The sequence below is a fragment of the Rhinatrema bivittatum genome, chromosome 1 (genome assembly GCF_901001135.1).
Source record: "Rhinatrema bivittatum chromosome 1, aRhiBiv1.1, whole genome shotgun sequence".
NCBI lineage: Eukaryota > Metazoa > Chordata > Amphibia > Gymnophiona > Rhinatrematidae > Rhinatrema > Rhinatrema bivittatum.
The window spans coordinates 569275688-569289833 of NC_042615.1; the positions used below are offsets into that span (position 1 = coordinate 569275688).

At 42.0% G+C, this 14146-nt stretch overlaps 1 protein-coding gene across 4 annotated transcripts in view; it reads right to left on the reverse strand.

The window, feature by feature from the left end:
• Positions 1-14146, reverse strand: part of FANCC (FA complementation group C) — a 566530-nt gene that overhangs the window by 450254 nt on the left and 102130 nt on the right. For all 4 annotated transcript variants that reach the window (XM_029617560.1, XM_029617551.1, XM_029617542.1 and 1 more), the window contains one exon: positions 10556-10650. In XM_029617560.1, coding sequence (XP_029473420.1) covers positions 10556-10650 — 95 coding nt within the window. The remainder of the gene's footprint in view (positions 1-10555; positions 10651-14146) is intronic.

Consider the following 14146-nt stretch of genomic DNA (forward strand, 5'->3'; position numbering starts at 1 on the left):
TCTTCCAGAGGAGACTTCCTTCTGCTGTCAGGAAGAGAAGGATTGGAGAGGAGTCCATCCGATGCATCATCATCCAAAACATCTGAGGAGTCTATACCCCAAGGGTCATAGGGATCATTATCACTGATATCACTCAGTCCTCAGCTAGCAATATAGGAACAGACTCGGCTGGCCAGGCAGGCCATGACTCTGAGGCCACTCCCATCACTGGGGAGCTTCCCCATTTGAGGAACCAGAGACGACCACTGAACTGGTTGGTAACAGCTTCGATGCCGCCCCAGGCATAGACACCTGCAAGGGTGTCAGTAGTGCTCTGATAAGCACATGCAGGGAGCTGAAAAGCAACAATGCCAGGCTCGGTGCCGTTAATGTACCATCACAGAGGTCGTGCAGTGCCTTCTCCATGACCTGATACACTCGCTTCGCCAGCAAAGATCGCAGATGCCAAGACTGCCTGAGAGCCAGGATGCGTGACCACATCCTCTTCGGAACCAAGAGGAGGAACGGTGGTGGCCATGGCGAACCCCTGGGAACTGTGGAGGACTGGTGCTCCTCACCAGGGGGTCACTTTGGAGGCATCACAGCCAAGGCTGGTGCATCCATTTTTCCTTAACATGCAAAGGGGCTGATGCTTCTTCAGCTTCCATTGATGCTCGAATTGGTCCTTCCCCAGTACAGAGGTTGAAGACGATGCACCCAAAGTCTTCAGCCTGGAAATGCTGGGCAATGGCCCTTCTTCGGATCCCTGGAAACCACTTACAGAGCCGATGGCCCTGTTGATGTCTATGGCTTAATGGCCATCAGTGCGGCTCATCGTCAATGCCTCCAATGCCAATGAATCAGTCTTCCAAAACCCGAACAGCTGGCCCATCTTCTCCAACCAGGCCTGGTATCCCTTAGAGATCATCTGAATGCACTTGTGGCAAACCTGGACATCATGCGATGCCCCCAGGCAGAAGACACATCTATTATGGAGGTCTGTGATGGACATGGTCCATCCACACTTCTGGCACCACTGGAACCCCAATAAGGACATGGCTTCACAAAATAAAAGGAACGCAATATCAAAATCTATGATGGTGGCCGTCGATGACAGGCGGGCACTGAGCACACTGACACCCCAGGGGTTTGATCCAAAAGGAAATTTACCAAAATGTTGAAACTCTTGACTAAGGATCTACAGAGGGAAGAACCAGGGCAACCCTGCATCAACTGCGCAATCCCAACAACATTCAAGACAGGAAAAACACAGCAAAAAACACCAGAAAAACTCCCAAAGAGAACTAGAGAGGGAGACTGAAGGAACCCTGTGGGAGGAGGAATAGCCTAGTGGTTAGAGCAGTGGACTATGAACCAGGAGACCAGGGTTCGAGTCCTGCTGTCGCTCCTTGTGACCTTGGGCAAGTCACTTTACCCTCCATTGCCTCAGGTACAAACTTAGAGTGTAAGCCCTCTGGGGATAGAAAAATACCTACAGTACCTGAATGTAAACTGGTGTGATATCTAAATTGAGAATGAATGTCTTTATATAAAAATAATAAATAAATAAATATGGAAGATTGCATGCCTGAGAGGCTCAAAGTTCTAGAAACCTTAAGTTTTCCGTGCCAGGTTCAATCAGATGATGTCACCATGTGTGAGGACTGCCATCCTGCTTATCCTCGGAGAATGCCTCCTATCATGTGACTTTTTAATTTTCTCAGAAGTCTCTCATGAGGGACTTTGTCAAACACCTTCAGACACACTATACCCACTGGCTTACCATTATGTACAATTTATTAACCTCTTCAAAAAAAAAAAGTGTAGCAGATTATCTGTCTATATATTCTATGATTTTATCCTTTAGAATAGTTTCTATGAATTTTCCTAGCACATATGTCAGGCTCACAGGTCTATAGTTTCCCAGATCACCTCTGGAGCCATTTAAAAAGACTTAAGTTAAATTGGCCACCTTCTAATCTTCAGGTGGCCAATTTAACTTCATTTATTTATTTTATTTATTTTAGAGCTTTTTTATACCGGCATTCATGACACAATCATATTATGCCAGTCTACAGATAACAGGGGGTGCAGTAACTTCGTACATATAACAAGTGCATAAGAAACAAAAAGGTTACAATATAACAGGGTTGCTAGAACTGGTGGAGCAAGGACACAATAATTAAAGAATTTATACAGAAGTAAATTATTTACATTGAGCAGTATTTACATTGTGCAGCAATGGTCTGTTAATGGATATTAGACTCGGGAAAGGCTTGTTTAAATAGCCAAGTCTTAAGCCTTTTTCTGAATGTTAATAAGCATGGTTCCAGTCTGAGATCAGGTGGTAATGTATTCCAGAGAGAGGGACCCGCCGTGGAGGAGGCCCGGTTTCTGAGTGCTAGATGGTGTGTAGATTTAGTAGGGGGGATAAGCAGGGAACCGCTGTAGGCTTCTCTGATGGGTCTGGATGATGTGTGTAGTCTAAGGGGAATTTGGAGGTTGAGAGGGGCTTGGGAATGGATGGTTTTATGGATGATGGTGATGGACTTGTGTAGAATTCTGAAGTGTATTGGTAGCCAGTGTAGACTTTTTAGAATAGGAGTGATGTGGTCTCTTCTTCTGGAGTTTGTCAGGATTCTAGCTGCCACATTCTGGAGCATCTGAAGTGGTTTTATGGATGAGGACGGGAGACCTAGCAAGATAGAGTTGCAATAATTTATCTTGGAGAATATTACGGCTTGTAGGACTGTCCTGAAGTCATGAAAGTGTAGGAGTGGTTTCATTCTTTTTATTACCTGTAGCTTGTAGAAGCAATTCTTGGTAGTATTGTTGATAAATGTTTTTAGATTTAGGTGATTGTCTATTACTACTCCTAGGTCTCTTGCTTGTATGACAATGGTGTTAGATGAGGCACTTTGCGGGGAGTTGCTGTTTTCGGGAGTGATGAGGAGGAGTTCTGTTTTGGCTGAGTTTAGTATCAGGTTTAGGTTAGCGAGGAGATGGTTGATCTCTCGGAGGCAGTTTTCCCAGTGTTTTGGTGATAGATTCTTTGATGGGTATCGGAATTTGCACATCGTCGGCATATAGGAAATGTTTTAGTTGTAGGTTGGTTAACAGTTGGCATAGAGGAAGAAGGTAAATGTTGAATAGAGTAGGGGATAGGGAGGAACCTTGAGGAACTCCTAGCGAGGAATTGTAGTGATTCTAACTTTGTAACCTCTGTCACATAGGAATGTTTTGAACCATGTGTGGGCAGAGCCTGTTATTCCAATGTCTGATAGGCGATTGAGGAGGATGGTATGGTTTACAGTGTTGAACGCCGCCAACAGGTCTAGGAGAATTAGTAGGAAAGGTTGTCCTTTGTCCAAACCCATGGTGAGGTGGTCTGTTAGCGATAAGAGTAAGGTTTCAGTGCTTAAAGCCTTGCGGAACCCATATTGGGAGGGGTATAGTATTTCGTGATCTTCTAGGTAGTCCAAGAGTTGTGAATTGACCAGTTTTTTCAAAATCTTTGCTACAAAAGGCAGGTTGGAAATTGGGCGGAAGTTGTTTGGATTCTTGGGATCCAAATCTGGTTTCTTTAGTAGTGGTTTCAGAGAAGCAATTTTTAGGGTGTCTGGGAAGATTCCCTGTGTTAAGGAACAGTTTATGATGTCTGCTAGTGGTTTGGAGATGGTTTCAGGTATTAGCCGAAGGAGTTTTGACGGTATTAGGTCGAGGGGATGGGAGGAAGGTTTCATTTTCTTTAATAGAGAATGGATCTCTGAAGCAGTGGTAGGTTCGAACGCATCCAGCGAGGTTCTTTTGTTGAGGAGGTGGTAGGAGCTAATCGGCGATGTGGGGCTCGGGGGCAGGAGGGTTAGGAGATTGGAGATTTTGCTTTGGAAGAATAGGGCTAGTTCATTTATTTCATTTTCATTTATTAAAATTTATTAAATCGCCTAACACTTAGAAGGCCTAGGCGATATACAGAAAATACATACATAAAAACAAAATAAAAAATACAAACAATAAATTTTAGCTTCACAGAAACCAAAGAACAAAATACCAAATATTAATGGTAAATATATATCATAATAATACCATGCCTATCAAAAATAGTTGATATTTTAGACATCAGAACAAAATTCCAAAAATAGAATCTCAATTTATTGGCCCATCATATTTACTTTATCAAATAGTTTATCGGCTTTGGCTTGTGCCTGTTAATTAGGGATAGGTGGAGTGTTAGGTTGAGTTAGTTCGGATACGTAGGAGAAAAGGGCTTTTGCGTTGAAGGTAAGGTGGTGAATCTTGTGAGCGTAGAAATCCCTTTTTGCCTTTAGGGTTGAGTTCCTGTAATGATGGAGGGCGGATTTGTAGGCGGAAAGTGTGTTGGGACAAGGAGTTTTGCGCCATTTGTTTTCCTTTTTTCTGAGGATTTGTTTGAGTTTCCGTAGGTCATTAGTGAACCATGGTTGTCTCTTTGGGGAATTTGGGTTGGGGAATTTGGGTTGTGATTGCTATTTCCTCTGTGATATTGTTCCATGAAGATAAGGCTGAGTTGGGATCTGAGAGGTTTAAGTGTGGAAGTTCTTTAGCCAGGAGGATGCTGAGGTCAGCGGAAGAACAAGATCTTCTGAAGGTAAACTAAGATTGAGGAGGGTGAGGGTTACAGGATTCAGATATTGAGAAAATAGTGGAGTTTAGTGAGTGATCCGACCAGGGGACCGGTGTGCATGCAGGAGGGGATGAGTGCTTGATGCCAGAGTTTATGAAAATGAGGTCCAGGGTGTGGCCTGCTTTGTGGGTGGGCTCGTTGATAATCTGTTGGAAGCCCATGGCTGTAAGTGTGGAGAGTAAGGATTCACTGTTGGTTGTGAGTGTAGTGTTAACATGTAGGTTGAAATCTCCTAGTATCAAGGCGGGGGAGTCCAGGTTTATGTGTTTTGCAATTAATTCTACTATGGGGGAGGCATCTGAGTCGAGGAGTCCTGGTGGGGCGTAGACTAAGAGGATTTGGAGTTGATCTGTTTTGAAGAGGCCCATTTCTAATTTTGAATCCGATTTTACTGGAAGTTGGGAGACTCTCAGTTCTTTTTTGGTTGCTAGAAGGAAGCCCCGCCCCTTTTCTTTGGTCGTGGGAGGGAAAAGAAGTCTTACATCTGTGTGGGGAGTAGATTTATTAGGGCTATGTCTGTTGGTTTCAGCCAAGTTTCTGTTATGGCACAGATGTCCGGTTTGGCATTTAGGAGATAGTCATTGAGGATCAGAGTTTTTTTGGTGATGGATTGTGCGTTGAATAGTGTCAAGGAGAACAGACTGAGACCTAGGAGTTGGGTAAGAGGTGAAATCAAGATCGGAATGAGAGATTTAGAAGAGCGTGGATGGTATTGCATTGTTGCTTTTCTTGTGTTGTAGAAGTTGTGGTGAAGGATAGGGATTGGGAGTCCCGGAAGCATTATGATCTAGTTGTGCGGTAAAGGATGGGTTGCGTGCTCGATGATTGCTGGAAGAGGCTGGAGGAATGCTGGAAGAGGCTGGGGCGGGTGACAGTGTGTTGGCTGTGAGTCGCGTGTAGCAATGCTGAGGCGAGGGTGTCTATCAGAGTGGCCTTTGTCCTGATTCCTTAGGCTCACAAAGGGGCGCACTAAGGGGCAGGCCCCTTAGGTTGCGCTCCTTCGGGCACGCGATGCCCGGCGTGCGGCGCCGCCGTGATTGAGCCTGCGTTTAGAGGGGCAGTAGGCGCCCTCCGATTGGCCCGGTGGTTGCTTTGGGGGCACGGCTCCCTCCCCACGAGGCTTTCTGGGCCTGAAGCGGGTTTTTACTTCTCAAGTTTTTTTTCTTTTCCTTTTCCCGTTCACTTCCTGTCTCCCCCTGCGCGGCTCACCTGATCGAAGATCGGACAGAAGGTGAGCAGGCTCTCGCCCCAAACTGTGCGAACCTCAGCAGGGGAGTGGAGAGAGCTGGTAGTCGGGAGCGGGTAGGCGCCAAAAAGAACGCCACCGGGATTGAGCCTGCGTTTAAAGGGGCAGTAGGCGCCCTCCGGTTGGCCCAGTGGTTGCTATGGGGGCGCGGCTCCCTCCCCGCAAGGCTTTCTGGGCCTGGAACGGGTTTTTACTTCTCAAGGTGAGTCAACTGGGGGGCAGGCCCCCTTGAGAGGGTTTGAAGAATCCTGAAAGGAGACAGACACACTAGCTGCCCAATCAGGGAAGAAAAAAAAAATGGCTATACTTTTGAGTCTCAGTGCTGTAGAAACACTGCAAACTCAGGAGAAATGGAGCTGCCAAAACATAGTGACATCATTGCAAGAATGTCATGTCTTAGCCATGCATCTCTTTTGGTGGGCTGAAGAGAGAAGTTGTTTTTGCTGTGGTGGGCCCAGGTGGGGAGCCATTTTCTCTGGAATAGAACTGGATATGAGAGCAGTCACTGCAGTGGTTCCACAACCAGGAAGACCTGCTACCCTCAATCCTCAGCCTGGGAGGAGTACCTGCTGCCACTGGGTCCTTACCTAGGGAGAGAGATCACAGATGCTGCCCACCCAGAGGAAAGTAAATGGTGAGTTAGGGGATGGGATTGGGCAAAGAGGCCAGAGAGAATGTGGGGGTTGGGAAAGGGGGAATAAATGCTAAAAGTATTTAAAAAAATAAAAAATTAAATAAACAAAAATATGAGAAAATAGTAAGGAGCAAACTATAACACAAAAATATAGGGAAAAAAATTACATACAGTAAAATTTTTAAAAAGCATGAAACAAAATAGTTGGGCAGGATGGGATGGAGTTTCTCTCAGCTCCTAAAAAATTTTGTCTAGCACATAAGTTTTTGTAAAAGTTTTCCAGCCCTTATTGTGGTGTGCAGACTGTGTGTCTGGGTACGGAATGTTTGCCTGATGTGCTTTGGTCTGTATGTAACGTGGTCTTATCTGCCTGTCTGGGTGAGTTGCTTCTATGCCTCTCTCTATGTCTGCCTGTGGTGTGCCTTCTTCTGTCTGTGTTTTTCTGTCTAGGTGTGGTATTGTCTATCTCTGATATGTCTGTGTCACTATGCCTGTCTGGGTATTGAGTTTTTGTCTCTGTGGGGTGTCTGTGTCTGGGGGTAACTATGTCTGCCTGTTTCACTGTCAGTCTGGGAGTGGGGTGTGTGTGTGTGGGTATGAGGTACCTGTGCCTTTGTGCCCATGTATGTGTGAAACAAATGGGAGCTTTGAACCACTGGATGGCAGTGTGACTGCTTGATGAATACCCTTCATATATGTATGTATGTGTGTTTGTGTGTATATATTTATACACATATACGTACACACACAAGAATAGACGTGAGGAGAGTGAGCTCAGTTTTGATGAGATTTGCACAAATAGACTAATATTTAAGTATGATGGCATGCAATACCTGACCAGCCATTTTTCAAAGAGTACTGTGAGCTTATATTAGAAACAATAGTGTCTAGGATTGGGGAACATTGATGACACTAGTTCCTCCTAAGGAAGCCAAACGCATGGTGAACATTGGTGTCTTTGCCGAGGGAGCACTGAGGTTATTTCCATTTTGAGAAGACAAGTATAGGAATTGCAGGAGAATTGAGGCTGTTGATTACAGCTCTGAGAAGATGAGGGAGATTTAAGGTTGATGACCGCTGTGCATAAGAAACTTTAACATCTAAGCATTTCATCATTCGTGTTCCTATTCAGCTCTTGGAGCGCTTTCTAGTGTACTTAGGTTTGTGTAAGCCTTTTTAACATTTTAACAAATTCAGGAACATAAGAACTTTTTTATAAACAGTATTTATGTATGCTATTTAGTATGCTATATGTATATAAATATATATACACAAATATATATGTATGTGTATACATATCCACATACATACACACACAAACATACATACACACATACATTCATACACACACATATATACACACAAACTCAGTAGAAATAAAACAAAGTACAAACACTAATGATATTGAAATAAATACTCCATTGAAAATTTGTAAACCGTTATGATGGCAAAACCGAATGACGGTATATAAAAACTTGATAAATAATAAATACAATAAATAATATATAAAAAACAATATTTATTACAGTCTACATTTATCTCATAATTTTTTGTTTTCCTAAATATCTTTTACTATTTTTTTCTATAGTTCATTTTTTTAATTAACAATACATAACCAAAATACAATCAACCAATTTCATGAATGGAAAAGGGGCCATGGCTCAAAACGTTTGCTCAGTCCTGCAAAAATCGATTTTAATAGTAGGCTACAAGATACTAGTAATAGGTCTGCACTTTCATTTTTTAGTTCTCTGGGGTGTAGCAGGTGACTTGCTACTTTTTAGTTTTTCAATTTGCCCTATTACATCTTCCAGATTCACAATGATGTTTCAGCCTCTCTGAATTAAATTAAATATTTCTGCCATGGGTATCTCCTAACATTCTCTTTAGTAAACACTGAGATGATTACCGAAAATAATGTTTTCTGCCTACATTATACCTCCTGACACAGCTCCTCCAGCGAAGCACCGACTGTGCTGGGGCATGACCTTGATGCTAATGTGTTAACTCTTGAAGCCTTTAATAAATTTGGAACTTTTGAATGACTGAAATCTTCACTCTGTGGAATTTATGGACAGTACCGACAGACTCACGTGCACATTTTGGGTTTCGTTGAAGTCTGTTGCCCAACCACTCAGCTTGTAAACTGGCTGCCAAGCCACCAGGCAGCAACACTGCCAGCCAGCAGCTCAAAGTCCCAGTTTTGTTTCTCTTCAAGTTACTGAAAATCATTTCTTCATTCCACACACATGCAAAAAAAACCCCACACAAATAAGAGAACTGTTTTGAGATAAAGAAATGAGCAGCTAAAAGGGGAGCCATAAATGGAGGGAGGCAGGCAGGCCAACATTAAGGTTGAAGGGAATGCTGGGAGGACACTAAGGGGGATGACTGAGACTTGTTGGGGGAAGGGTAGATCAAGCAGAGGAAAGGAAAGGAGAAAGAATTGAGTTAATGAGAGGAGATAGAAAGGTCTGAAGATTGAACACCCATACATACACAATGGAATGCATTTGGATATTTTGTATACTCCATCAATTACAACTTTCCAGTCTTAGACAGAACAGACTGCACATGTACTAACTAAATGATGAAATTAATGATGGTCAAAATAATTACTGAAAAAGAAGCCTTGGCAAGTTAGCCTGACAGCGCTGCCATGTGGAAGACCTGACTCTGTTCCCCAGACCAAGGGCTTCTTTCATCAAGACTAACAGCATGCACACCTCTGAGGTGGAAGGGAATTCTAGCTAACACACCATGAAGACACATACAGATGGGATGCACAAGGTACATGTACCAAGTTCCTAAGGGAGTTAGAGTTTTAGGCAATCTATGAAGGACTACCACGGTTGATTTGCACAAGGAGGCATGTGAGGCCTAATCGGGGAAAATTCCCCAATGGCTGCAAATAAAAAGACAAAACACCTTGGCTTTGGCCCCATCTCTCCCCCACATTTACAAATGGCAGTGAGGGATTGGAGCAGGTTCTAAACTTGTCTGGAAGCTCGTATGTTAAGTCAGGGGAAACCCGGCAAAAAAGGAAAAGAAACCTTAAAAATACATCAATTGCATCTGAAGGAAGATGACATTTAAACATATAAAGGGCTGAAAAGAGAAGACAAAGCTTAGGTTCAAATTTCTGTTATCTACTCCTACCACCAATCAACAGGTCCAATATGAAAGAGAAAGCATACTAAGATGACATCAGAAAAATGAAATGAAATCATTTACAGTAGTTTTTCATTTTTCAGCTCACCTACCTTTTTTTATACGTCGTTTTATTTTGAAATAAACTTAGTAGTTATTAAGCATTAACAATGTAACCTAAAATTTTACTTGGAACAATAGGAGAAAAATGTAATGGCCTAGAGAAAAATGTTGGGCAAGAAAACATATGCCAACGTTCTCAACCAACTAGCAACTCTGAGTCTCTCTCTTTCCTTTTTTTTTCTCCACAGGCTAGACATTTACCTACACGGCTTTGATTACCATGCAGTTTAACTCTTTGCAGTACAAGTATGCATGCTTCCATTCTGAGAATTACATTTTACTTGTTGTTTAAAGAGTGAAGCTGCCAACTGGGCCTGAAAACTTTACACTTCTTTCCTTCCTTCCATCCAACCACTCATCAGCTAGCCATAACAAGCAATATTCACTATCTTCCCAGTTTTCTGGTTCTACATCCTAGACGCCTCCTCACAATACAGCTCTTTGGCCAGTGAGCAGGTGCTGCTATAGAGGTCAGGTCTCATCTCTGCTTTCACCCTGAGACTTGACACTGGTTTTACCAGCATACCCTGCCCAAGCAAGAAGACCCTGAAAACAACCTCACATGGCAATTATAATGAGGATACAGCATATGAGAGTCCACATACAGCCACAATACCAATAAAAGTACTGTAACAGTGTGGTGTATACTGTCCCCAGAGAGGTTTCTGAAATGGCATGCTACCTTCACCCAGATGGACAAAACACCTTTACATAATCACTTTAATTCAAAGCAGTTCATGGAAGGATTCATGCCTCTTACCCATATCCATTCGTTGGCTTTCAGTTCCACAGGATTTTGTGGTTCTTTACTGTATAAGCAACACAAGCACCACATTAAAATCTTTTGGCACTCATCTACAGAAAGAGAGAGAGACAGAAAGACATTTTAAAGAATTTCTCTTATATGCAAACAAAATATTAATAGAACAAAAAAAATGCCTATGTAGTACTCTATTTCATATTGGTGAAAAAGCATCACTTGCAAAGGACCAGAAAAGTAGCTGATATGTCTATATAAAGAAGGCTGCTCTGTCATTAACTTATTTACTTACTTCCTTTACAACATGTGCTGTACTGCCAGACTCATGGGGTTCAATATTCAGGTGGTTTATCTGGCCAAGTTTTGAGCTTAGCCGACAAATCACAGGTTTTAAATTTCCTGCCACTCTGAATGCCTCCAATTTATCCAGCTAACTGTTTAGCTGCATAAATTCAAGGCATTCTGGAGGACGTTCCAGTGTGGAGTTAAGTTAGCCAGATAACTTACCCAGTTAAGTCTGGTCATGAGGGAGATCAATCCTAAAGTTAGGGATAAAGTTATCCAGCTAACTAGGACTTTATGTAGCTATATTCATCAGTTAGCCCATTTGACAACACTCTACTAAATATCTGACAACTTATAGAGCTAAACTTTAGCCAGATAACAGTGCAGCAAGCAGTCAATTTGAGTACCTCGTGGTTCCCAAATATTTAGCTTTAGCTGCTACATTACTTCTTGGTTTCATCACACGAACCTTGTCTGTCCACAGGTTTCAACACTGTAGTGATAGTCAATATACTGACTATCACTACAGTGTTGTAGTGATAGTCAATTGAAAGTGATATTGAAAGTGATATTAAAATCACTACAGTGATATCACTGTAGTGATTTCAATATAAAGCAGAAGCCGGAGGCTAGATGGTTCATTGGACTAGCAAAGGAATAAAGAGTTTCATGCCTTTACATCATCAGTTCACATTTAACTAGAGTCAATAGTGAGCAACTAGAGTCAATAGTGAGTCAATATATTGACTATCACTACAGTGTTGAAACCTGTGGACAGACAAGGTTCGTGTGATGAAACCAAGAAGTAATGTAGCAGCTAAAGCTAAAAATTTGGGAACCACGAGGTACTCAACACTGTAGCAAGCAGTCAATTTATCTGGCTAAAGTTTAGCTCTATAAGTTGTCAGATATTTAGTAGAGTGTTGTCAAATGGGCTGATTTAAAAGGTAACCACTTATTTGTAAACTTCTGGACTCTTAATATTAGTCACGCTCAACAGTCATAGAATCTGACACATACCTGGTTGGAAGGACCATCTTCCAAGTCTTATATTAGAATTTATAAAACAGGAAGAGGATTGCATTACTATTACCATCCCTTCGACCAAATCCCATCTAAATTACTACTTCTAATCCCAGACACCATAAACAAAACTCTAGCGGAAATCATAAACTGCTCATTCACCCAGGGTTACTATCCAGATGACCTTAAACTAGCATCCATCAAACCGCTTCTCAAGAAACCTAATCTGGACCCCAAAGATCCTAACAGCTACCGTCCAATTTCCAATCTTCCTTTCATTGCCAAGGTGATGGAGAAACTAGTAAACACGCAACTATCGGATTACATAGAAGAACACAAAATTCTATTCCCTACTCAATTCGGTTTCAGAAAAGCCTCAAGTACCGAATCACTACTCATTTCACTCACGGACTACCTGACTTTGGGCCTCGACAAAGGACAGGCCTTCCTATTGATCCTATTAGATCTATTGGCGGCCTTCAACACTGTAAACCACGCCATATTACTAAACCAGCTGGCGAACATTGGTATTGCAGGATCAGCGCTGACTTGGTTCAAGACTTTCTTAGAGAACAGAGGTTTCAAAGTTAAAATCCACAACAAAGAATCCCATAGATACCCATCTTCACAAGGAGTTCCTCAGGGTTCCTCTCTCTCACCAACACTCTTCAACTTATATCTTCTCCCGCTTTGCCAACTTCTAAACAAATTGAACCTAATACACTTTATTTATGCCGACGACGTCCAGATTGTGATCCCCCTTAAAGAATCCATCAACAAAACTCTAGAATTGTGGGAAAACTGTTTTCAAGAAATTAATGACCTTCTATCCAGCTTAAACCTAATTCTTAACCAATCAAAAAGTGAATTCCTGCTAATCTCTCCAGATAACTGCAAAATCTCCACGAACCCACCAGCCAACTTACAAATCTCAAAAGTAAGAGATCTAGGAGTTTCGATAGACAACCGACTAAACCTAAAATCATTTATTAATCAAACAACTAAAGACTGCTTCCACAAACTACACACATTAAAAAGAATAAAACCCCTATTTCATTTCCATGATTACAAAACAGTGCTCCAAGCAATAATCTTTGCGAAAATAGATTACTGCAACGCTATTCTACTAGGCCTCCCATCATCCCATACCAAACCTCTCCAAATGATTCAGATCACTGCAGCAAGAATCCTAACGAACAAGAGGAGAAGAGATCACATTACGCCAGTACTTAAAAGACCTTCACTGGCTGCCAATCCACTACAGAATAATCCATAAGTCCCTCACCACAATCTTCAAAAATATTCATGGACTAGCTCCTCTCAATCTACAAATAGCTCTCAAAAAACACTCCTCCAACAGACCCATCAGAGAAGCGTACAGAGAATATCTACAGGTACCACACGCCAATACCACCCAACATATAACACTGAGAGACAGGGCTTTCTCTACAGCAGGTCCCCCCCACTATGGAACTCAATCCCCTTAGAATTACGACAGGAACCATGTCTTCCAACCTTCAGAAAGAGACTTAAGACATGACTGTTCAAGAAAGCCTTTCCGGACCCTGACTGATGCTCTCCCACCAAACACAGCAAGACTGATTATCACCCACTAAACTGATACAGACTTACCAACCACTGCACGTTCTGCTTCTTGTTAAACTTCTATCATCCTCTTCTTCAACTCCCAGTTAGAACCATCCTTGTTTTATTGTAACTGCTTTTTCTGCGCACTTGTTATAATTTGTTATATTTTGCAAATGTATACTCTCATGTTATAGTTATGTACGTTTATAATTTATTGATCACCCCTTGTTTTATGTAAACCGACATGATACGAACTCCGTGAATGCCGGTATAGAAAAAACTCAAATAAATAAATAAATAAAATAACAATGTTATCGTCAGAGAACAGCATTTATAGGCAAGTAAGTGCTCATTTCATAAAATTAACGAGTCACATTATATCAATAAGAACATAAGAAATTGTCATGCTGGGTCAGACCAAGGGTCCATCAAGTCCAGCATCCTGTTTCCAACAGAGGCCAAACCAGGCCGCAAGAACCTGGCAATTACCCAAACACCAAGAAGATCCCATGCTACTGATGCAATTAATAGCTTGAGCTATTCCCTAAGTCAACTTGATAAATAGCAGTTAATGGATTTCTCCTCCAAGAACTTATCCAATCCTTTTTTAAACCCAGCTACACTAACTGCACTAACCACATCCTCTGGCAACAAATTCCAGAGCTTAATTGTGCATTGAGTGAAAAATAATTTTCT